Source organism: Arvicanthis niloticus, chromosome 28 (genome assembly GCF_011762505.2).
Source record: "Arvicanthis niloticus isolate mArvNil1 chromosome 28, mArvNil1.pat.X, whole genome shotgun sequence".
NCBI classification, from domain to species: Eukaryota; Metazoa; Chordata; class Mammalia; order Rodentia; family Muridae; genus Arvicanthis; species Arvicanthis niloticus.
In genome coordinates, this window is record NC_133436.1 from 17,541,599 (window position 1) to 17,564,726 (window position 23,128).

The window sequence follows — 23,128 nt, forward strand, 5'->3', positions numbered from 1 at the left end:
TCTTTTGGTGGTACTGGAGATCAAATTCAGCACTGTGAGCATACACTGAACCAATGTTTCAGGATTTTGAGAGTTAAGGAAAGGAGACACAGATACATTAAAATTTACAGCTCAGCCGGTCGGTGGTGGCGCACGCCTTTAATCCCAGCACTTGGGAGGCAGAGGCAGGAGGATTTCTGAGTTCGAGGCCAGCCTGGTCTACAGAGTGAGTTCCAGGACAGCCAGGGCTACACAGAGAAACCCTGTCTCGAAAAAACCAATAATAATAATAATAATAATAATAATAATAATAATAATAATAATAAAATAAATAAATAAATAAAATTACAGCTCAGAAGAACCACAGTCTTTCTCTTACTTTACATAGTAAAGGTCTTCTTACAGAAAGGACTATAGACTTCTCTGGGTTGGCTTCTGTTTCTCTTTCAAAAGGGGTGGGGGTAAAAAGTAAAGATGGGGGGGGGTTAGCAATAAGAAGTAGGGGTGTGGACTCCCGGCCCGGAACACTGGTTCCTTCCAGTCTGGGCCAGAGCACTGAGCAGATCTTGGGTGGCAGCTCTGTCCCCAACCTCCAAGAACCCAGAGGAAGCAGGGATCCCAGGCGCTCTAACTTGGACAGTGTCTTAGAAACTAGTTCCCAGATCTGAGGCCTGGATCAGACCTCTGCCAGGTCTGCCGTTGTGTCGACCCCGGATTCCACCTGAGACATACTGGAAGGTCCACTCAATCCAGAGCCACAGAGGAACAAATGAACTCAGAGCTTCAGACAACATATCCTGAGATATTCTAGAGGAGACACTGCACCCAGAACAGCAGACATCTAGCTGGACTACTACCTTGGAGGCACCATATCCTGAGGGATCCTAGAGGTACCACTATAATCAGTACAGCTGGAAAAGATCACAGAGACATCTGAACCCTAGGAGATCAGACACAAGCTAGATAACTAGAAAGACAGGCTTCAGTCAGAGACAGCAAGTACAGGCAGCACTAGAGTTAACCAGATGGCAAAAGGCAAGAGCAAGAACATAAGCAACAGAAACCAAAGTTACATGGCATCATCAGAACCCAGCTCCCCCATCAGAGCAAGCCCTGAACACCCCATCACACCAGAAAAGCAGGAATCAGAATTAAAATCACTTCTCATGATGATGATAGAAGGCTTTAAGAAAGACATAAATAACACTCTCAAAGAACTTAAGGAGAGCACTGGTAGACAGATAGAAACCCTTAAAGAGGAAACACAAAAATCCCTTAAGGAATTGCAAGAAAATGCAACCAAACGGGAGAAGGAATTAAACAGAACCATGCAGGATCTAAAAATGGAAGTAGAAACAATAAAGAAATCACAAAGGGACAATACCCTGGAGATAGAAAACCTAAAAAAAAGATCAGGAGTCATAGACACAAGTATCACCAACAGAATACAAGAGATGGAAGAGAGAATCTCATGTGCAGAAGATACCATGGAAAACATTGACACAACTGTCAAAGAAAATGCAAAATACAAAAAGCTACTAACCCAAAATATACAAGAAATCCAAGACACAATGAGAAGGCCAAACCTAAGGATAATAGGTATAGATGAGGGGGAAGACTCCCAACTAAAAGGACCAGTAAATATCCTCAACAAAATTATAGAGGAAAACTTCCCTAACCTAAAGAAAGAGATGTCCATAAATATACAAGAAGCTTACAGAACTCCAAATAGTTTAGACCAGAAAAGAAATACTTCACGCCATATAATAGTCAAAACATCAAATGTACAAAACAAAGAAAAAATACTAAAAGCAGTAAGGGAAAAAGGCAAAGTAACATATAAAGGCAGACCTATAAGAATTACACCAGACTTCTCACCAGAGACCATAAAAGCCAGAAGATCCTGGACCGATATCATACAGACCCTAAGAGAACACAAATGCCAGCCCAGACTACTATACCCAGCAAAACTGTCAATTATTATTGATGGAGCAACCAAAATATTCCATGACAAATCCAAATTTACACAGTATCTCAACACAAATCCAGCACTTCAAAGAATAATTGGTGGAAAACTCCAACACAAGGAGGGAAACTACAACCTAGAAAAAGCAAGAAAGTAATCTTCCAAAAACCCCAAAAGAAGATAGTTACACAAACATATCTCCACGGATGTTAGCCCAAAAGCTTGGATTAGTGAAGACTCAACCCACAGACCACATGAAGCTCATGAAGAAGGAAGACCAAGAGGGGATGCCTCAGTTCTACTTAGAACGAGAAACAAAAATGCTCAAGGGAGCAAATAGGGAAACAAAACATGGACACATAGGGAGGGACCCAAAACTCCAGAGGTATATGTAGGGGAGGATGGCCTTGTCGGACATAGGTGGGAGAGGAGTTTCTTGGTCCCATAAAAAAACATGAACACACAGTGGGGGGGGGGAATGATGTGAGGGTGGGGAGAGGATAGTGGGGGGGGGTAGGTGCAGTCACTGCCTCATAGAAGCATGAGGGGGATGGGATAGGAGGTTTCTGGGTGGTGGGAGGAAGTAGGCTAAGAGGATAAAATCTGAAATGTAAATACTACAACCAATTTTAACAAGCGGGGGGAAAAAGTCTTCAGAACCAACATCTTTTTAAAAAAATGTCAGCCCCTTGGGGGTGGGAAATTTTTTTTTTTCTTGATACTAAAACTTGTTCTGAGAATTGTATATTGCAGAATACACAGCCTTGGTGTATCTACTCATCAAGCATACTGAGCAGACCTGCCCAAACCTCTGATGTCCTGGAATTCCATCTGGATTCAGTGAAGACACAGCATTAGAGGCTTATCAACTTACTCTCCCCCCACCCCTCTTCTAAAATCTCAACGCCCTTAATCAGCTTGAAGAAGTTAAAGAAGGGTCAGCGCCCCTATTCCCTGAGCTTGGGGACTAATGTGGTTAATAATGGTCTGTCTTTCTAGGGACAAGTAGTGGTTTTGTTGGAACAGGGGGGATTAGCTAGGACTTATTGCATAGCCATAACCTATTGGTAGAAATCTGTATAATTATTATCAAGATGAGGTTATAAATTCTTAAATGGTACAAAATTTACTTTGATCTCAAATTTAAGGTTTTCATTGGTATGAGCCTCTTATTAATATAAAAATGAGATGAATATTGATACACTCATGGGCATTGTGCCTGTATAACACATTTAGGAATACAATGCCTAGATCCAGCCCTTTTTTAACCTTTTTAACTGATTTGGGACGCTTAACCTATGAGTTAAGGGACTATAGCAAATTCATATTTTTGAGTTTATTGTTAGGGTGTTTCCCATATTTTATTTAGAAATAGCTGAGAGGAGTGAACAGACAACAATCCAGGTTACCTTACATGGATAGTTGGTTTTCAAAACATCAGAAGTCCATAGAACTGACGCTACAAATATTTATATATTAATGTTCATATTGTTTAGAGACCTGTCTGCTCCTGGCAGCTTCCTGTTGTGGATTCTAAGAAGAAATTGAGCATCCTTGGAGTTACTCCAGTTGTGTGGTAACAGCCACTAGGCAAGAATTGCCTCTCTCCATCTACAGACAAATTACTGTCCAGAAAAGGACACACATGCAGAATAGTCGACTGATTATATCTGCCTAGACAGAGTAATCAGTCCTTAATAAACCTGCATCACAAAGGTCTGTCAGATGATTCTGGGCCAGAAGGCTGAAGATTTGATGCTCCAACGTTCGGTAGTATAGGGGCTTTTCAGGTGTTCAGAGGTCTCTATAAATTGGCTAAGTTTTAGAAGCTATGCTTTGTGCTTCCCACAATTATAGTTAACTCAGTCATTCTGGATTTCTGATGGGGTTGAAAACTTACAGCTATTTACCATAAGAGAAAAGATTTGAGTGGATGGTCGTCAGCTGACATTCATCCTAAAGCCAGGTTCAGAACTAAATGTTTTAGTTAGGATAGATGACAGAGGTGCTGGTTAGTCAACAAAATAATGGACTGGGTATTAGGACTATCTTGTACCTCACTGGTACAAATTGGCATAATTATGCTCTAATTGTATTTTGAGAGAAAAGTTTCATTTTAACAGGAAGGGTGATGTGTAGGAGGAGTTAAGGTAGGAGGAGTACTGAGAGGAAGAAAAGGAATAAGAAGAGGAGAAGGAGGATAGGAGAAGCTAGGTGATGAAAGAGAGAAAGAGGGGGGAGACAGGGAGGCAGATATTCATGTATCTCCACCGGTCAAAGATAGTTGTTATATCTAGGTTGGTCAGTGGGTTACACCTCTGATTGAACAATTCCAAACTTATAACGCTTATGATTAACATTATTTTAAAAAAATGTATAAATGCAAAAAGGAAAAGGGGGCATGGGATAGGGGTTTTCTAAGGGGGGGGGGGAATGGGGAAAGGGGATGGCATCTGAAGTGTAAATAAAATATCTAAAAAAAAAAAAAAAGAAGTAGGGGTGTGGTTGGTCAGTTCTCATGGTAAACCTGATTGGATTGAGTCACCATGAAAATTTAAGTTTGGGTGTGCTCTGAAGGTGTTTCTGGAAGGCTCAATGGAGAAGAGAAAGCCATCCATTGGTGGACGGCACTATCCTATGGGTTGGCGTCCCAGACAGAGTAAAGAGGAAGACGGCTGACCGCTGGCTCTTACCCTTCTCCTTGCTTGCAGGCAGCTGAGGGAATGTGAACAACTGCCTCATATAGTCCCCACCATTGTGACTGTAGCATCTCTAACCATGAGTGTCCCCGCCATTGTGACTGTAGCATCTCTATGTGTTTTCCGGTGCGGGGGAATCAAATCCAGGCTGCGGGCATGCTTGGCTAGAGCTCTGTCATTGAATTGAGCTGTCAGCCCTAAAATTCTTGACTACACGGAAGCACCAGGATTCTAGTGTGAATCCACGAGAACAAGGTAATCTAGTATGAACAGGTAAAAGAGAGCTACACCCCCTTCCACCCGTCTGACCTTTAACCCGCCAATGCATCGCAGTGACAGAGAAACACTTCACATTGTGCTTGCAGAAGCCTGAACATAACAAGAGGTTGGTCAGGAGTCTCTGCTCACACCACATCCTCTGCCTTGGGGGACACGGAGACTATTAGGCCAGAGGAACCGTTTGCTCACTTGGCCTTCAGTGGCATTGTAAGGGAAGAGCAGAAGACACTGCCAAGTAACCACAGTACACAGCCGTTGCTGAACTCTTGTTCCAAAGTTCATTTGTTGGGGCTGGAGAGATGGCTCAGCGGTTAAGAGCACTGACTGCTCTTCCAGAGGTCCTGAGTTCAATTCCCAGCAACCACATGGTGGCTCACAACCATTTGTAATGCCCTCGTCTGGTGTGTCTGAAGACAGCTGCAGAGTACTCATATAAATAGAATAAATAAATAAATAAATACATAAATCCTTTTTTAAAAAAAGTTCATTTGTCACACGCACACTTAGCATCAGGGAGCTAACCTGGGGTCATAAGCTGGGGTGTATAAATGTAAAACCACAATTTCTACTCAGCGATTGAGTTTAGAACGAGAGCAGGGGTCTTGGGGACCCCCTCTGTGCCAGGAATTATTCTTTTTTTATCACTTTGCTGTTGGAAAAGAGCTGGGGCACCCAGGATGCATCCTGAAAACAGAATCAATGTACTGCACCCCGTGGAGCAGCTGCACCAAGCTTCTGGAAGCCTTTCATCTTACTACACAAGGATACCAGATGTCCCCGACTCCTTCTGAGGCCCTTACCATGTTTGTTACTGCCAAACTCAAAGAGGGAAGAGCTTTAATTTACTGGTGGGAAGACTGTAGCTCTAGGTCAAAGAGTTAAGGGTGACCCAATCATCACAGATCTCTTCTGCTGTAGTGAGTGTGCTTACAGATCATGGGATCGAGGCCCACCGTTTTGGAGATGTCATCCATTTAGCTGAAGAAAATGGAAAGTTAGTTCCAGCAGCAGCTAGGTGCAAGCCCCTTTGGATATCCTTGTCACTGGAGGTTTATATGTTTTTAAAGACAGATGTAAATGTCTTCATATCTTGCCACTAAACAGATGTTTGGATAAGTATGTGTCACCAAGTTTCAGTCAGCCCTTCATCCTCTCTCTCTCTCTAGTCTTTCCTTCACACACACACACGGGGGGGGGGAGAGAGAGAGAGAGAGAGAGAGAGAGAGAGAGAGAGAGAGAGAGAGAGAGAGAAAGAGAGAGGAGAGGGAGGAGAGAAAGAGACAGAGACAAGACAGACAGACAGAGGAAGGGTCCACACAAGAATGCCTGAAGTCTTCCTTCAAAGACTCTAATGTAAGGTAAGCCCTCTCTAGAGCTGCAGGACTAGCAGGAGGCTCACAGTGTCTTACAGAACAGTCATCAGACACAGCCCCATGCCGACACCCTTTCCATTCAATAGATGCAAACTCCTGCATGCGCCTGTTATTGGAAGGACAGAGGGAGCTCCAGTTTCAAAGCCCAGCTACTGAAGACTCATTATGCTTCCAGCTCTTCACACCGATTTTCTGATAGGAAGACTCTCAGTACGGCTCACCTCAGGTTTTCCGGCACATTCTTACATGCAGATAAATTAGATTTTCATTTCTGAATAAGACAGCGAGCCGGGAGACCTTTGAAGCACCTGTCAGCTCATTCACCCAAATGGCAGGGCCCCAGTGTAGCAGAAAGGGCTCCCCTAGGCAAAGACAAGTTTGCCCAGGCCCTGGGGATACAGATGTGGTTCAAAGCCCATCTGACTGTCTGCAGTCTTTGGGAGTGTTTCCTCTGCTTGCTATTTCTACCAGGCCATATGCCCTCGCCCCTTCCAGCACAACACAAAGCCGCACAGGATCGGGGATAAGGATGCAAGACTTGCTGTTCAGAAGTACATTAAGGGGCACAGGAAAGAGCGTGGCAAGAAAGCATCTTTCTCTCAAGCCAAATAATAACGAGAGGAAAATAAATGATGGATTTCTGAAAGTAATTATATTCACAGTGATATCGTGGGCTGTCCCGCGATCGCTTTGCCGCTATTTCTCGTTTCTACTCGGGGAGCTCTTGGTTGGTGACAGTAAAATCTTAATTGCATTTTCAGTTTGCTTCCCTGTCTAATCTACTGCCAGGGTTTTACACAAAACGTGCTTTTGTCAATGGCGGTTGGGCCAGAGCTGCCCCATCTCAAGCAGCTCCTGCCCTACAGCTGTTTGCATCCAGGAGCTCCAGGTGTGCACATGGATCCGCATCCTCTGTTTACCCCAGCAACACGCTTGGGATAAGCTGGCGGAGAATGTTGTGAACCTGTGCCCTGAAGGAGAGGGACACAACCATTGGGATGCTAACCATGGTGACTCTGTGTCACCTTAAAGCTTGGGGTTTGGAATCAAAACCTCATGCTTTGCTTCTGTCTTTGAAAGCCTGGGGGACACAAGGTGTCACATTGTATTTTCATCTCCCGAGTCCTTGTCAGGACCAGAAAGCCTTACAGGGGACGGCACAGGGGAGAGGGCTTTCGACGGCGTTACCTGGGTCCTTGTAGATACTGAGCACACCCTTGAAGTAATGAGGTAAAAATCTTTCCAGTAAAAGCAGCACATCTTCCAGCTCCTCCAGAATCCCCACGAGCAGGAAGTTTTCGTTCACGTTCAGCTTGGCCCGCTCCAGTGCCCATTCACCAGGCTCCCTTGACAAGACAAGAAAGTTGCTTCATGTCAAAGACCCATGATGCAAAGCAACAACACATGCAGCTAGTTCTAGAACAGTGCGGTCTTCCCTGGTTTCTCTAGCTGAGGTGTTTTTTTACATGTGTACAAGGGCCAGGACCTTGAAACGAATATGCCTTCCTAAGTATTTGGTGAAAGACAAATAGACGCACAGACACAGACTTAGGTCCTGAGCAGGTGATTAGTATGGCATTTATTTATTTATTTATTTATTTATTTATTTATTTATTTAATATATATGAGTACATGGTCGCTCTCTTCAGACACATCAGAAGATGGCATCCGATCCCATTAGAGATGATTGTGAGTCACCATGTGGTTGCTGGGACTTGAACTCAGGACCCCTGGAAGAACACTTAGTGTTATCAACCGCTGAGCCATCTCTCCACTCTCTAGAATGGCTTTTTTTTTTTAAATGGATGAACCAAGTAGAACAAATTTAATGAAGTTAAAGTCACTGGCAATACATTTGTAGTGATCAAAACTAGTATCCAATAGCAACTGGGAGTCGTCCTTTTAGAGCATTAACATGGTTGCTTTTGTTTGGGTTACAGAAGGGAAAGAAGGGAATTTCCTTACAGGTCCAATTTGGAGGAATTTGGACAAGCCAAGGCCGCTTGAATCACCACCAACAGCAACTCTTACGCGCTACACAGAATCGGTGTAAAGGTTCAACAAAGTGATATTGGTGGAAGGAATCTGAAGAATTGGGGATCACATGAGTACATTGTCCAAAGGTTAGGAAACAGACAAAGTGAGACCCACTTTAGGGGGTGTGAATCATACTCCCTGGAATAAACATCGAGATTATAACAAAAAGGGAAGTAACTCTGAGTCCTCTCAGCAGCAGACTGATAGACTGAATGCTTCTGATCACAGTGTAAATACACGGGGAAAGACTGCCTGAACCCAAGGTGTTGATAATGCCTACTATTTACATCCTGAGTTGACTTTCATGCTTCAGGAAGCTGAGCAAAACAACACTCATAATTAAACAGAAATGAGAACGTAAGTCAAAAAAAAAAAAATCCCAGAATGTGTTCAGAGTCAGCTATGTCCCCACGGCAGGAACACAAACCCCCTCAACTCTAAACCATGTTTAGAAAAAGGAAAACAAGGTTTAGTTCTGCCACATAGTGATTCATTGTTGCAACCCTTTCTGCTCTAGGTTACAACCTAGAACAGATACATCTGATTTCAGCTAAAGTTACTCCAGTACCACCCAAAGAAGATATTAGGAATGCTTGTGCCTGCCCTGGGGTGTGCTGCCTGCCCCAGTACGTTACTGTGTAAGGAAGGCTCTGTGTTCACATCAGGACAGCTTGCTCATTGGAAAGCACGCTCCTCTTTCTATAGGAGTGGTTCCAACCTTCAAATGCTGTGACCCTTTAATAAAGATCCTTATGCTGTGCTGACCCCCGACGATAAAATTACTTTCATTGCTACTTCATAACTGTATTTCCTTATGTTATGAATTGTAACGTAAACATCTATGATTTCTGGTGGTCTTGGGCAACCCATGTAAAATGGTCAGTTGACTTCCACGGGGTGTGTGTGTGTGTGTGTGTGTGTGTGTCACGACCCCTAAGCTGAGAACCATTGTTCTATGGTCTGTATCTCATTAGAGATACCATCAAACCTAAGTGTGTGTTTCCAGAGTGCTGGACCTGCTGTAACCGGCTTGGCAGAGCAGAGATGGTGGTGGGTACCAATCACTGTGGAGCAGCAGGCTGGTTACCTGACTCTGGTCTCTGCTGTTTTGTAGGGTGAGAGTAACCGCTGTGTTTTAGGTAGGTGAATGGATTTGGGGGTTGTTCCTGTTACACAGCAGTATGTAATCTTCTCTGTTGCTTGTGTCATGGAGCCTCCCTCACATTCCCTGTATGACACTCGGAATGGCAAATGATATTCCCGAAGAGCTATTGTGACCATGAACTAAATCCCACAAGGTTGAGGGGCTATTCCTGCAGAGGATCCGCAGACTGCCAGTGTGGCAGGGAGTTTGCCCAGTATGGTTGCATGCTTACCTACATCTGGGGTGCTGTCCACAGAAATATGGAATGATGTAAAACAACCTGGGGTTGGAACACTCAGGGTAGTTTTCCAGAATGCACTCATTGATGTCCTAGGAGAGAAGACATAGCAATGAAAAGCCTTGTGGTCTTAGCAGGGCTTTGCTGAATGCCTAGAATTAAAAAAAAAAAAAAAAAAAATTAACACCTTTTTTTTTGCTAGAAACTCTTAGGCAGACAGAGAATCTGCAGACTTCCCAAGAAAATGTTCCCTTTGCTTCTCTGTGTACACTAGCCAGGTATGTGCATAGCCTGGGCAGGTCGTGACGTCCCTACTTGGTTGAATACCCTGTAACCTCATCTCCTGTAGGCTGGGTTTTTTGGTTTGCTCAAATGCATGCTAAGGAGATGTCTAATTCTTGTGTTTCACATTGGCCATTCCACATTTCACATTGCCAGTCCACTGTCCATTAATGTTCATGGAATTAATCCAGTAAGTTTTAATTCTTAATGAATTTTGAGTTAATCACTTACCATCATAGCTAACCCTACATAAGTGAGTTTCTTTATGCATGCATACATCCGATAAATAATTATGAAGTCTCTAACGGTCTCATAAGGGGTTTCAAAATGTCAGAGAAGCTATACATTTTTCTAAGGTTGTATATAAGTAAGAACACAACAAGGTTTGAGAACACAAGCATCCCATCACTTTCCAAGACAGCAGTGTGGTTCTCAGGTTTTCTATTGCTTGAGGCTAGATATGGGTTCTGTCAGCACAGTGGGAGTTTGTAATAGCCAGGGGTGGGATGGGAACTGAGTGGGCAGGGTTACATCAGCCCCTGCTGGAACAGAAGGGTGCAGAGGCAGGGTATTGGCTGCTTGGTAAAAAGGGGATGGACAGGAACGGGGATCAGGGGCACTAGTATGCTATGTGGTCTCAGAAGGCTACATTCCTACAGAACTCCACAAATAACCCCGCAAGGTCAACCCATGGGAAATCATAATTTTCTAGGTCAGAAAGTACAGTTAACTAGGTTTCTTTTCTTAGACCAAGGCACATCCTGAGGGATTACAAGGGGTTCCATTTGAGCCCATTAGGCTGATGAATGATGCTCATTACAACCCTGCTAAGGAAATTCTTTGGAAGAAGTAAATAAGAGATGTCTCCGGCAGAAGGTCAAGGGCAGCAAGCACTCAGTACCCACTGCTCAAAGATGCAGACAGATGCTCAGGACTAAGACCTTTGGGAATCAGATCCTGACTAGCTGCGCGGTCCAACTGAGGACCAACTTAACCCCCCAGGGAATCAGAATCACAGTGTAGTGTCTTGTTCTGAAGGGGCCCCTCGGTTTCTGGGGACAAGAGAGTCTGCCCGTAAGACTGACTTTCATATTTGATGGATGACTTTTTACGAGCATCTTTTTGTGATGGGCTACCTTTAGCACATACATATTCTAAAGTGATCTCACAATTTTATCTTTTTTCCACCCCTTTAAGTTTTGTTTTGTTTTGTATATGGGTGTTTTGCCTACACATATGCTTGGGCACCACTTGCATGCCTGGAATCTAGAGGCCAAGAGGAAGTTGGATTCCCTACCTGGAACTGGAGTTGCAGATGGTTGTAAGCTGCCATGTGGGTGCTGGGAAATGAACCCAGGTTCTCTGGAAAAGCAGCCAGAGCTCTTGACTGCTGAGCCAGTTCTCCTAACATTCCTTTTAATTTTAACGATTTAAGTAGAAATGGTTTACTCTTACTTCATCAGGATTTTTTTTTTTTTGCTTAGTGTGTATAAAATCTTGAGTTTTGTTGAGATTGCCGTTATGCGTATGGCATGCGTCTTGTTCCTGTTTGTCACCCACTTCTCCCCACTTTTACTTCCTTCTCACAGAGTCTGCCTTTTGCCTCTCTTTCCCAGCATGCACACATGTTAGTTTGCCTGTATTTAAATCTAGATTCTGCCTATGGAGAAAAAAAATACACTCTATTTGGCCTTTCTTCCCCCACGATACTGTCTTGTTTCTGTGTCCACTTAGGACTCCTTCCTCTAATCCATAAGCCCTTCTATTTTCATATCCTGTATATATACATACCATGTATATAATCATACACACACGCACGCACACACACACACACACACACACACACACACACACACACACACACACAAATCTACATCTTCCATATAAAGCAAAGCATCATGTAATTTTAGTCTTCCCGAGTCAGGGTTGAGTTACTTAACTTGCTGATCTCTGGTTCCATTCATTTTCTGGCAAATGGCCTTACTTCATTCATTCTTAATGGCTGAATTATTGTGCATGTATGCACACATGTAGGTGTGTGCACACATGCATATTTCTGCGAGCTTGTGTGCACATTTAGCCTATCACATTTTCTTTACTCGTTTATCTATTTCTGGACCTCTATGCTGCACCAAGGCTGCATCCCTTGGTTATTATAAGGTGTGTAGCAATAAACATGGATGTACCCGTAGAAGTCCCATGGTGTGACGCTGCCTTCGGTTCCTTTGAGTATCTGCCCATGCATGGTGCGCTGTGCCATAGGGCAGTGCTAATTTTAGTTTTCTGAGGAACTCCACACTGACTTCTGTTGTGGCTACACCAGTGCAGGTTCCCATCAGCAGTGTGTAGACTTCCTCTTTCCCCACAACCCTGCCAGCGTCTGTTCTCCTTATGGCAGCCATTCTGATTAAGGTGGGGGTTGGGGGTTGAGGGTTGTTCTTTTTTTCTTTGCATGTAGTACTTCTACGATAAATGCATAAGTGCATTTTTAAAAAAAATTGTTAAAACTTAAACCTAAATTTTCTTTTTCAAAAGATTAATTTATTTTATGTATGACTCCTTTATCTGCATGTACATGTACATGCCAGAAGAGGGCATTAGATTGCATTACAGATGGTTGTGAGCCACCATATAGTTGCTAGGTATTGAACTCAGGACCTCTGGAAGAGCAGCCAGTGCTCTCAACCACTGAGCCATCTCTCCAGCCCCGTAAATTTTCTTTAATTTAGAATGGGAAGATCTAAGATACAGCCAAATTAGCTTGACTTGTTCCTCTTGAAGCCTATGCTCCTTACAAAATCCTCTCCTGCCTAAGGCAAGCACTCTTTTACAATTAGCTCTTAGGCACCGGACTTGACTCCATTAAAAATTTCACAGCATTAGGGAAACAGAAAAATACTCCAGAGAGCTCACTGAGGATAACTGGTGATTCTTTCTATACACAAACCTATAAGAACCTAACCTATCTGGAATTTATCCTAAACAAATTGTATAAATATTTAGTTTAGAAGCCCAACAACCCCGCCCCCCCAACACACATAAAATGGCTTATATATTTTTGTTGTTTATAGTTTTGGTAGTTAGAAGGAAATCTGAGTTCTGGTCTCAGGTCTTCAATCTCTGTGTATCCTTAGCAACATGGTGATGCCCCAGAGCCCCAGTTTCCTCATTTGTAGGACACGGTGGATAAACGTGCCCTGTCCTCTAAACCAGGTTCTGTATGGCAAAGAACTAGAAAAGGTGGTTATTCTCTGATTCAAAAATTGCGTGTAAATTAGTGCCCTCATTGAGTGTTTTCCACAAATACATTCCCACTTCTCATAGAGGACTGATGTTAGCAGACCTCACTGCAGCTCCTGGAGGTGCCTCTTACTAGTAGTGGGGTCCTAGGCAAATATTTATAACTCATAGGCTCAAGTGCCTCATCTGTAAAATGAGAACAATATTTGCCTCCCCCAATAAGATTACAAGGTGTATATATATATATATATATATCCTTCATTTTATCTACCATTCAGTGTTGGGATTCAGACCCCAGAAAAAGGGCTGAGGTACATATTTTACATACCAAAGCAGACCCGGCCTCCAGATTCTCCCAGCATCCCTCAGTCCCTACTGGTTACAGGGCATGGATGACCTACCCTGCCCTCTACCCTGAACTTTCTACCCAAGGCTATGGGTTTTCCCTCTCCTAGAAAGTCTTCCTATATAATTCAGTCTTCCTATATAACAAGGAAATCCGTCCTTCCTTCCTTCCTTCTTTCCTTCCTTCCCTCTTTCCCTCTTCCTCCCTCTCCTTCTCCCCTCCCCTCCCATCTTCTCCTGTCCTCTTCTCTTTTTTCCTCATGCACAGTTTCTCTCTTTCTCTTCCTCCTTTCCTCTGTCTCCCTCCCCATGGTGACTTCCCTGGCCCCATTCTTTGGGACCAGTGAACTAGCCCTGAGAGCAGCTTCCCGATAAACCTGCCTTATTATGTATTCTAATGTTGCTTGAATCGACTCACTTCACCTGTAGAGAAATAACTTATCATAGTTCTTCATATTACGGCATCTTATATGCTTTCATTCATTTGGGTTCCTTTGTCCTTCAGTGTTATGTATAGGTTATGCACAGTTTTAAAATAATGACTTCTGCTAGCTCAGAGAAAACAGGAAGAAAATAATGAAAAATGAAATGTATAATTTGTGAAAAATACAGTTGGTTGGAAACAAACTAATAATATCGAGCAAAAGCAGGCAAAAAAAAAAAAAAAATCCCCCACCCCTCCCCCACCCCACAGAGCTTTTGACTTTCAGCTCAGCTTACTTCCTACATAAAAGCCACAAGACAATGCAGATTTAAAAAAAAAAAAACCTTCCAATATAGATTTAAGAGAGATTGGGAGCGGATCTTCCCACTCTAAAATTACAGACTTTAGAGGAGAGTTCAACAGTAAAGGACACGCAGAAGGGAAGTTTCTTGTGCCAGTGCTAACAACGGGGTTAGAAATGGAAAAGGGGCCGGGCAGTGGTGGCGCACGCCTTTAACCCCAGCGCTTGGGAGGCAGAGGCAGGCGGATTTCTGAGTTCGAGGCCAGCCTGGTCTATAGAGTGAGTTCCAGGACAGCCAGAGCTACACAGAGAAACCCTGTCTCGAAAAACAAAAACCCCCAAAACAACAACAACAACAACAACAACAACAACAAAACAAAAACAAAAACGAAAAAAGAAATGAGAAAGGGAGGAATTGTGGAGCCCATTCACCAAAGCATTAAAGCATCCTTGACAACACAGGAGGGCAGTGGTAGCCGGAGTATACATTTGATGGGTTATTCAATTTAGATAAGTGGAATGGATGTGGTCTAAGTTTTATTGCAAACACTGCCTCATAAGCCTTTTATTTCAAACCTTATTTAAAAAAAAAATGACCTGGACTGGTGGGATCTCCTGAGACTTCTCAGCGAGGTTTCATGGTCTCCAAGGAGCAGGTGACCATGCTCAGGTCCTGCCAGAATCACCAGCGACACATTCTTTCCAGAGGGGTGGAAAGTGTCCCCTGGAGCTGGTCTGCACACAGCCCTTCAGAAAGTACTGCCCTTAGGAAGTAGCTCTGTGTTCTACTGCAAGTGGCATGGAGCAGTGGATGCTAACACCTGTGGTACTTCTGTTGATGTCTGTTCGTCTTTCTACCTCCTCTGAGACCTGCCTATATGGTGGGATGCAGAGAAAGCCTGTGCTGGGTTAAAAAGGCATCACTCTGCTTTTGCTAGGACCAGTCTTCCTATTTGCTGGGGGAACTAGTTCAGCACGGCTCTGAAATCCTAGTTTGCTTCGATTGCAAACTAACAGCAGCTTCGTTTTCTGTCTAACAGCAACTTTGATGGGAAGGGTTCATTGCCTTCCACCCCTACATCAGAGTTGTCACTGAGAGGAGGCAGGGCAGGAACTTAAGCCTGCTCGGTGTTCAGGCTGACCATTGTAAGTGCACTCAGGGTTGGAGCTTCCTGGACCCACTTAATCCATGTGCTGACCACTTATCTGTCATTGTAACAAAGTACCCAAGAGAAACAGTTAACAGAAAGAAATGCTTCTTTGTTTCCCCGGCACTCTGAGGTTTCAGTCCATTGCTAGGGACCTGTATCGAGGTAGAACATTACAATGAGAAGGTGTAGAGGAGCAAGCTGCTCGCTCACCTTAGGGCAGCCAGAAAGAAAACAGAGTGATGGTGGGAGAAAGGATTAGGGCCCCAAAATACCCTTCAACGACACATTCCAGATGACTTACATCCTTCAGCTAGATTCCATCTTTTCCCATTTCCTGAAAGTTCGAATAGCTGGGACCAAGCCTTGCCAATATGTGAACTTCTGAGGGACATAAATGTTTGGTTTTGGACTCCCCAGGACAAGGGACTGAGGTGCATATTTTATATATTAAAGCAGACCCGGCCTCCATATTCTCTCAGCATCCCTCAGTTCCTACCTGGTATACCCTGTCCTCAACCCTGAACTTTCCAGCTCAGAGACTGGGCTGCCCCTCCCCCAGAGGCTCCTCCCTACATAATGCAGACATTTTGGTCTCCTTTCCCTCTCCCCCATCTCACTCCTTTCTGCGCAATGTGCTCCTTCTTTTTTTTCCCTCCCCCTTTCCTCTCCCTTCCTATGGTGACTTCCCTGGCCTCCTTCCTTGTGGCCAGTGAACTCGCCCAGCCCAGAGCAGTTTTTCAGTAAACCTGCATTTAATTTAATCTAATCTGGCTGGAATTGGCTCATTTCACTGGCAGAGAAATAACTTATCAAACTTTCCTTATTATCTTAATAGGATCTTGGAAAATAACTGGTTACTGTCACCCACTTATATTCTTAAACTAAAAATGAGTTGCCAGGTGTTGGTAGCTCACGTCTTTAATCCTAACACTCAGGAGAAAGAGGCAGGTGGATTTCTGAGTTCCAGGCTAGCTTGATCTACAGAGTGAGTTCTACAACAGCCAAGGCTACACAGAGAAACCATGTTTTGAGAAACAAACAACAAAACAATAACAACAACACCCCTAACAATGAGTCACCAGGGCTACCTTCCCTTCCTCCCTGTCATCACTAATATGAAAAACAAAGAACCCAACAACCTCAGTAATACAAAAGAAAACTAAAGAGACCAAGGCAGGAGGAAGATTATAAGTTTGAGGCCAGCCTAGGCTACCTGGTGAGACCAGTCTCAAAAAGCCAAACAACAACAACGGCAACGACGACAACAACAACAACAACAACAACAACAACAACAACAACAACAACAACAACAACAATCTTTGTAGTGGTTTAATGTCCCCGATCCCTAGCATCATGAATTGAAATACTAGTTGGTAGCACTGTTTAAGGAGATTTGGGGGTGTGGCCTTGCTGGAGGAAATAAATCATTGGGGGTGGTTCTGAGAGGAAAAGTTCCATACCCTTTCTAGTTAGCTCTCTCCACTTTGTGTTTGCATTTCAAGATGGGAGTTCTCAGCTTGCTGTTCCTACCGGCTAGCTTGCTGCTTACTATCCTGCTATCCTGCCATGATGGAGTCCTACCCCTCTGGAACTGTAACGCCAAATAAATTCTTTCTTCCATAAGTTATTCTTGATCATGGTGTTAACCACAGTAACAGAAAAGTAACCAGTACCAATCCCTTATTTTAAGACCCCGAATTGACTTTATCTTTCCGTTACTTTAATACAGATAATAATAAAAAAAAGGTAATACTGTGGTGGTTTGAATATGTTTGGCTCAGGGAGTGGCACTATTAGGAGGTGTGGCCTTGTTAGAGTAGGTGTGTCATTGTGGGCATGGGCTTTAAGACCCCTAGCTGCCTAGTCAGTCTCCTAGCAATCTTCAGATGAAGATGTAGAACTCTCAGCTCCTCCTACACCATGCCTGCCTAGATGCTATCATGTTCCTGCCTTGATGATAATGGACTGGACCTCTGAACCTGTAAGCCAGCCCCAATTAAATGTTGTCCCCCATACAAATTGCCTTGGTATCTCTTCACAGAAGTAAAACCCTAACTAAGACAAATACATTTTGATTCAAATCGTACTGCAACATTTTTACATGTAAAAAATGTCTATAAATACTAAATGTGTGTGTGTGTGTTTTTAATATATATTCTGGCCTTTGTAGGAAATCTTTTTCTTTCATGCCTATGACAAACCAACATGAAAACCTCCTCTCACTAGGTCAGTCAGTTCATCAGCTGCACGGCTGCCTCACCAGCAGGAACCCAGCTGCAGCCAAGGTCCATATCTCAGAGAAACGAGGAAGCATGCTGGGGCAGAGGTTCCGGATAAGGCAACATGGGAAAACAGTACATATAGAATCAGTGAATGACTCTTGGCTCTCGCTGCATTTTAGAAAGGTACATGACATTCAAACCTGCAAGAAACAGTGAGGGGCAGGTACATCCTGGGCCTTTCACACTCTCTCCTAGTGTAGCCCCAGTCAAGAAAAGCCTCCTTGTGCCAAACATAAGCAAACCTATGAGGGCAACCTAACCACTCTCTTAGATTGTGGGGAGCCGACAGAAGGCAGCTATCATCCTTGCAGCCATCTTGAGCCATATACCCTGACAAGAGACTTGATTACAATAGCCTACAACAACTGAGCACACTCTGATAACATCTTGTTTTAGATACCCAGGATCTTCCCTTGGGTGTGTGAGACTTAAAGGTGTGTGACTTAAGGGCATGACTTAGAGATCAGATTTAGAGACAAGACCTAAGGGCGTGACTTAAAGGCGTGGCTTAGAAGTAAGACATATAATAGGCGAGAGGCAGACAGAAGAAATTATTATTTAAGTATTAGGCACTTGGAGTAGGCACTTGAGACTCAAGACAGGCAACTACTAGGATTAGACACTTGTACATGGATGAGACTCGAGACTAGAACTTGGAACTTGGAACTTTGAGGCACTAGGGACTAGGAACTAGGGACTAGGAACTCAAGACTTGGGACTTGGACTAGGAAGAGAGACTGAAGAATAGAAGGGATTGAATCACACTCTGTCTGGTCTCCATTCTTTGCATCCGTCCTCACTCTCTTGCTGAACCCCAACCTGCAGACTGGAGCAGCTTGGGGCAGTGCAGGCTCTAACAACTTAGTCCCCAAGGCTTTTGGCAGTGTGGGTTCCAACATTGACAGAGCGGTTCTCAACATTTTTGGCGCCCAACGTGGGGAAGCAAGAATGAGAGACTCAGTGAGGGATGTGACTGGAAGAAGGATTTGCTGAAAATTCAGAAGTGAAACGAAGGTGATCGCTGTGGGTATCTGCCGCATTGAGAAAGGTGAGTCATGTTAATGAAAATGGGGCAAGAAATAAGTCTGAATTCAACTCTTTGTTTTTGTTTTGTTGTTTGTTGCTCATGTGTGTTAATTGTCTGCTTTTGCTTCGTTGCCTGAATGCTGTTGTTCATGTTCAAAATAAAAAGAAATGTATTTATCTGAAATTAGAATCTAAAATACAACTAAAGGTTGATGATGATTTGTCAGAGCCAGATAGTGCTGACCTAGAGGAAATGGCAGCCGAACATTCTGACCCTGGATGGCCCTCTTCCCGAAGACCTCCTCCCTACGCGCCTCCGCCTCCAAGTGCTCCCCCAATGGAGATGGTGGTTATAGATCCCATAAGAGAGTTACAGGAAAAATATCTGTTCTTAAACAACAAATAGACTTAGAAAAAGAGTATCAGGACTTAATTAATCAGCTACAAAAATTAGAGACAGGGAAGACATCTCGAGAGGTAAACTTCAAAAATCCCCCAGCCTCTTGCGTTCCTCAACCAGGAGTCCAAAGGCAGTCCTTATCATCTAGCTTAAGATTAGCCACAGATCATCCAGAGAAGAGAGATGCTGAGGCTTTCCCTGTATCAGAGACCAGAAACGATCAAGGGGTTGCTTGGAGACATCACACAGGGTTTAATTTTCAAATTATTAAGGAATTAAAAAATGCGGTATCACAATACGGTACATCCTGGGCCTTTCACACGCTCTCCTGGTGTAGCCCCAGTCAAGAAAACCCTCCTTGTGCCAAACATAAGCAAACCTATGAGGGCAACCTAACCACTCTCTTAGATGTCTCAGGAAAACCAGTTGCTCCTGGGGTTAGTCATAATTTGGGATAGAATTCCTGCTGGGTAGAGTGATTCTTCCTCCCATGGCTTCAAGATCGTGACCCAGATCAAAAGTCAGGTACTGTTCAGAAGGACCACTACAGACAGAAAACAAGAGACAGGCATGGTATGAACAAGACAGATGCTGAGGTCTTCACGGCTATGGAGCATGAGAAAGTGAGACACGCAGAGGGTCTGTTTTGTATTTGTGGCACAGGAAGAGAGCAAGACATCTCACTGGGACTGGATGACAGACAGAGGCTCTCTCTGACCACCTGTTGTTAGTTGGTCCCAGCATCTCCTGGATCGCTATCAGCATCGACCTGAGATGAACATTTTAAGTATGATAATCATCTTGTTCTGTGAGGACAGAGCCACATACTGTGTCATCAGGATTACTGCTCCCTAACTTAACATACCACTGTCCATGATGGACACTGTCACCTTCCCCTGTGCCCTTGAGGGGATTCATACTCCCAAGGCATGTAGAGATCCTATGCTATTATCGGCTTCCTCTCCTGACTTTCACCTACAGAAATGGGCTCTCAGGTGGGCCTCATACATTAAAAAGCTGGGTATGGCGGTACATGCTCTCAGGGCTGGAAGATAGGGACAAAGGGTTCCTGGGTACTTAATGGCCAGCTATTTTAGCCTACCGATGAGCTCCAGCGGCCGAGAAAAACATGGTGCAGAGCAATTGAGGAAGACAGCTGATGTTGACCTCTGACATTTGTGAGCACACACACTAGTATCCTTTCCCAGCATGTACACACACACGCACACACACACACACACACACGGCATCTTTTATTGAAAAGAAATGTAAGGCCCAGTGAGATGGTTTAGTATGTAAAGTCATGTGTGCCTGGCTGACAATCTGAGGTTAATTCCTTAGAATCTATGAAAGGTGGAAAGAACCAACTCTAGAAGTTACTCTCTGACCTCCACATGCACAATTCAAACCTCATCTCTCTCTCTCTCTCTCTCTCTCTCTCTCTCTCTCTCTCTCTCTCTCTCCTCTCTCTCTCTTTCTCTTATATATACACACATGGTCACACACCAGATCACATGCACAAATAATAATAATTTCTGTCTCTAATGTCACTACTGCATATTTCCAGTGAAATGTTTTGATTCTTGGACTATTTCAGTTGTCATTATCCACCGTGAATGAATCGAGGCCCTTTGAGTCTATAAAAAGCTAGAGACCCCAATCTGGCCTTTAGAGAGGCCCACTACCGAAAGGTGGGGTGCCAAGTTGGTTTTCCAAACTGAACTCTCAAAATCTTCAGGAATGCTACCTTCCAGATCCAAGTGCTGTTCCAGGCTCCAGGATAGGAAGGGCAACCAGGTATGTAGACTTTTGCCAGCCAGTGTGGTTATTTTATTAGGCAAATTGGTGTCTACAGATTCTAGTCTAAACCCACTGGTTCCGACCCAGTTTTGTACAAACATTTTCAAAGGTAAAGTGGAATCCATTAGCAGTCACTAAATCTTATAATTATAGTGATTTTGGCTGATAACCCCTTTCCTTCTGCATCTGTCTCAAACATTAACACAAAGAATGTCTTTAAACAGAGGTCAGCCCTGGTGGGAGTTACTTATAAAACCATTAGATACTCTGTACCAAGTGGGATTCTGAAGGACCTTCCTCAGAAAAGAAATATCTTGGCAAAAACATGCAGGGCGTAAATTTTACGGACTCATAAAATGGAAGGACTGAATTTAGGAACTGGTTGAAAGAATGCTTAACCAAAAAAAAAAAAAAAAAAAAAAAAAAAAAAAAAAAAAAAAAAAAAAAAAGAAAAAAGAAAAAAGAGGTTTTAAGCTGGCCCTGGTGGCAAAGGCCTGTATTTTCAGTTATGGCGAAGGGTGAGGCAGGTTCCAAGTTCAAAGCTTGCCTGGGCTATAGAGTAAGTCCAGGGTCAGTCAGCATGGATTACTTAGACCTTGTCTCAAAATAGAAGGTTAAAAAGAAGGTTGGGACAGAGCCCAGCAGCAGAGTGCTTGCCTAGCTTGTGAGGTCTCTGTTCACTACTAATACTGACTTTCCATAGTCTGTAGAATATGTAGTCTGTGGCCCATTTTAAGTGGGAGACTCTTTCTCCTCATCCTGCCTCTTTCCTCTGTTTCTCTCCCTCTTCTGTTCTTCCTTAATGAGTTCATGGTTACTTCCTCCTGGGTCCCTGAGTCTGTAGTCCGGAACCAGGTGTTCGTACTCTCAGCCTACTGATGAGAACAAGGAATAGAATGTACACCTGTCCTGAAGCAGCAAACTGTTCAATCCTAGCTGCAAGTCAGGGGCGCTGTTCATCTCCTGAGGCCTCAGCTTCGTAAGCCCACAGCTGCAGACAGCCTGTGTTGCTTTGTTTCTCTAGAGGCCAGAAGTGCAGGTTCCTGATGCTGGTCTGGCATCAGGACCTCTACCCTTTACCCATAAGCCCATTCCTGGTGGCCACAGTCTGGTTCTTCCCCAGAGAGGAATGGCTTCACCTCTGCTCACCATGCTACTATCGGTCCACGCCTGGCAGCAACCTTGGTTTTTATTCCTTTGGGTTTCCTCTTTGACACGCTACTTATTCCTGTGATAGGTTCAGAAGCTGAGGGAGTGAAACATCACCACACCGCAGGCAGAGTGTGGGGGCTGTCCCTGTCACCTGCTCCAGTGAGGTCTGTTGAGGGAGCCTTGCTCAGCAGGGGTACAGAAGACCCCAGGTCTATGGAGCGTAACCTTTTGGAAATATGTGGAGTCTGTGCCACAGCCTCATGCACGGTGACTGAAATGGAGTGATTTTGCCCTAGACACCATTGCGATTCTGGCCTTTCTTTCTGCAGGTGATGTGGGCACTCACACCACAGGAATGATCGCTGAGCTTCAAGTCACTTCCACCACGCTGTAAAAAGCTTCAATCATCGGAAGCATGCCAGGGATACAAAAACTTTTATCAAGTCTGCTCTCGGTAGTCCATTACGTAGTCTAAATTTCTAGACAGTGCTTCTCTCTGTGTGAATAATATGCACCCAGTGCCAGACATGCACTCTATTGAAGCCGTCTTTGGAGATGATGACATTTTTATTTGAATTGAGTTACACTTAGGAAATCACCATGGGGATCTGGACATCTGATAAAAGCTTTTAGATGATGGTACCGATTTTCAATAAACAACATCATAAAAATTTCAGGAGTAAAGTCCAGACTATAACTACAATACACTTTAAAGCCAAAAGAGACATATCTTACTTCAATGGCAGTACAGGTGAAGGTATATTTTTGGTAGCATTTGAACAACTGAAATGCCATGTGCTGATCTATAATCCATTCTCCACTGAAAGAGGCAGATTTCAGGTGTGGGCTCTGTTGGGGGGAAAATGGCTGAGAGTATACACCTTGGTTGTCTGGGATTCTAATCCTGAGAAGCCCAGAGAGCTGAAGGCCTGAAGTGCCACCAGCAGCTGTGTGGCCTTCACTAGTGCTTCCAAGGCATGTGCCACCCCTGGGCTCCAGTGTCCTATTGC

General features: G+C 43.9%; 1 protein-coding gene across 1 annotated transcript in view; it reads right to left on the bottom strand.

The window, feature by feature from the left end:
* Ust (uronyl 2-sulfotransferase) overlaps positions 1 to 23,128 on the bottom strand; it is a 300,209-nt gene that overhangs the window by 43,332 nt on the left and 233,749 nt on the right. The window contains exons 6-7 of the mRNA XM_076926828.1: positions 9,710 to 9,807; positions 7,485 to 7,642 (exon numbers count right to left, since the gene is read on the bottom strand). Of these exons, the coding sequence (XP_076782943.1) occupies positions 7,485 to 7,642; positions 9,710 to 9,807 (256 nt within the window). The remainder of the gene's footprint in view (positions 1 to 7,484; positions 7,643 to 9,709; positions 9,808 to 23,128) is intronic.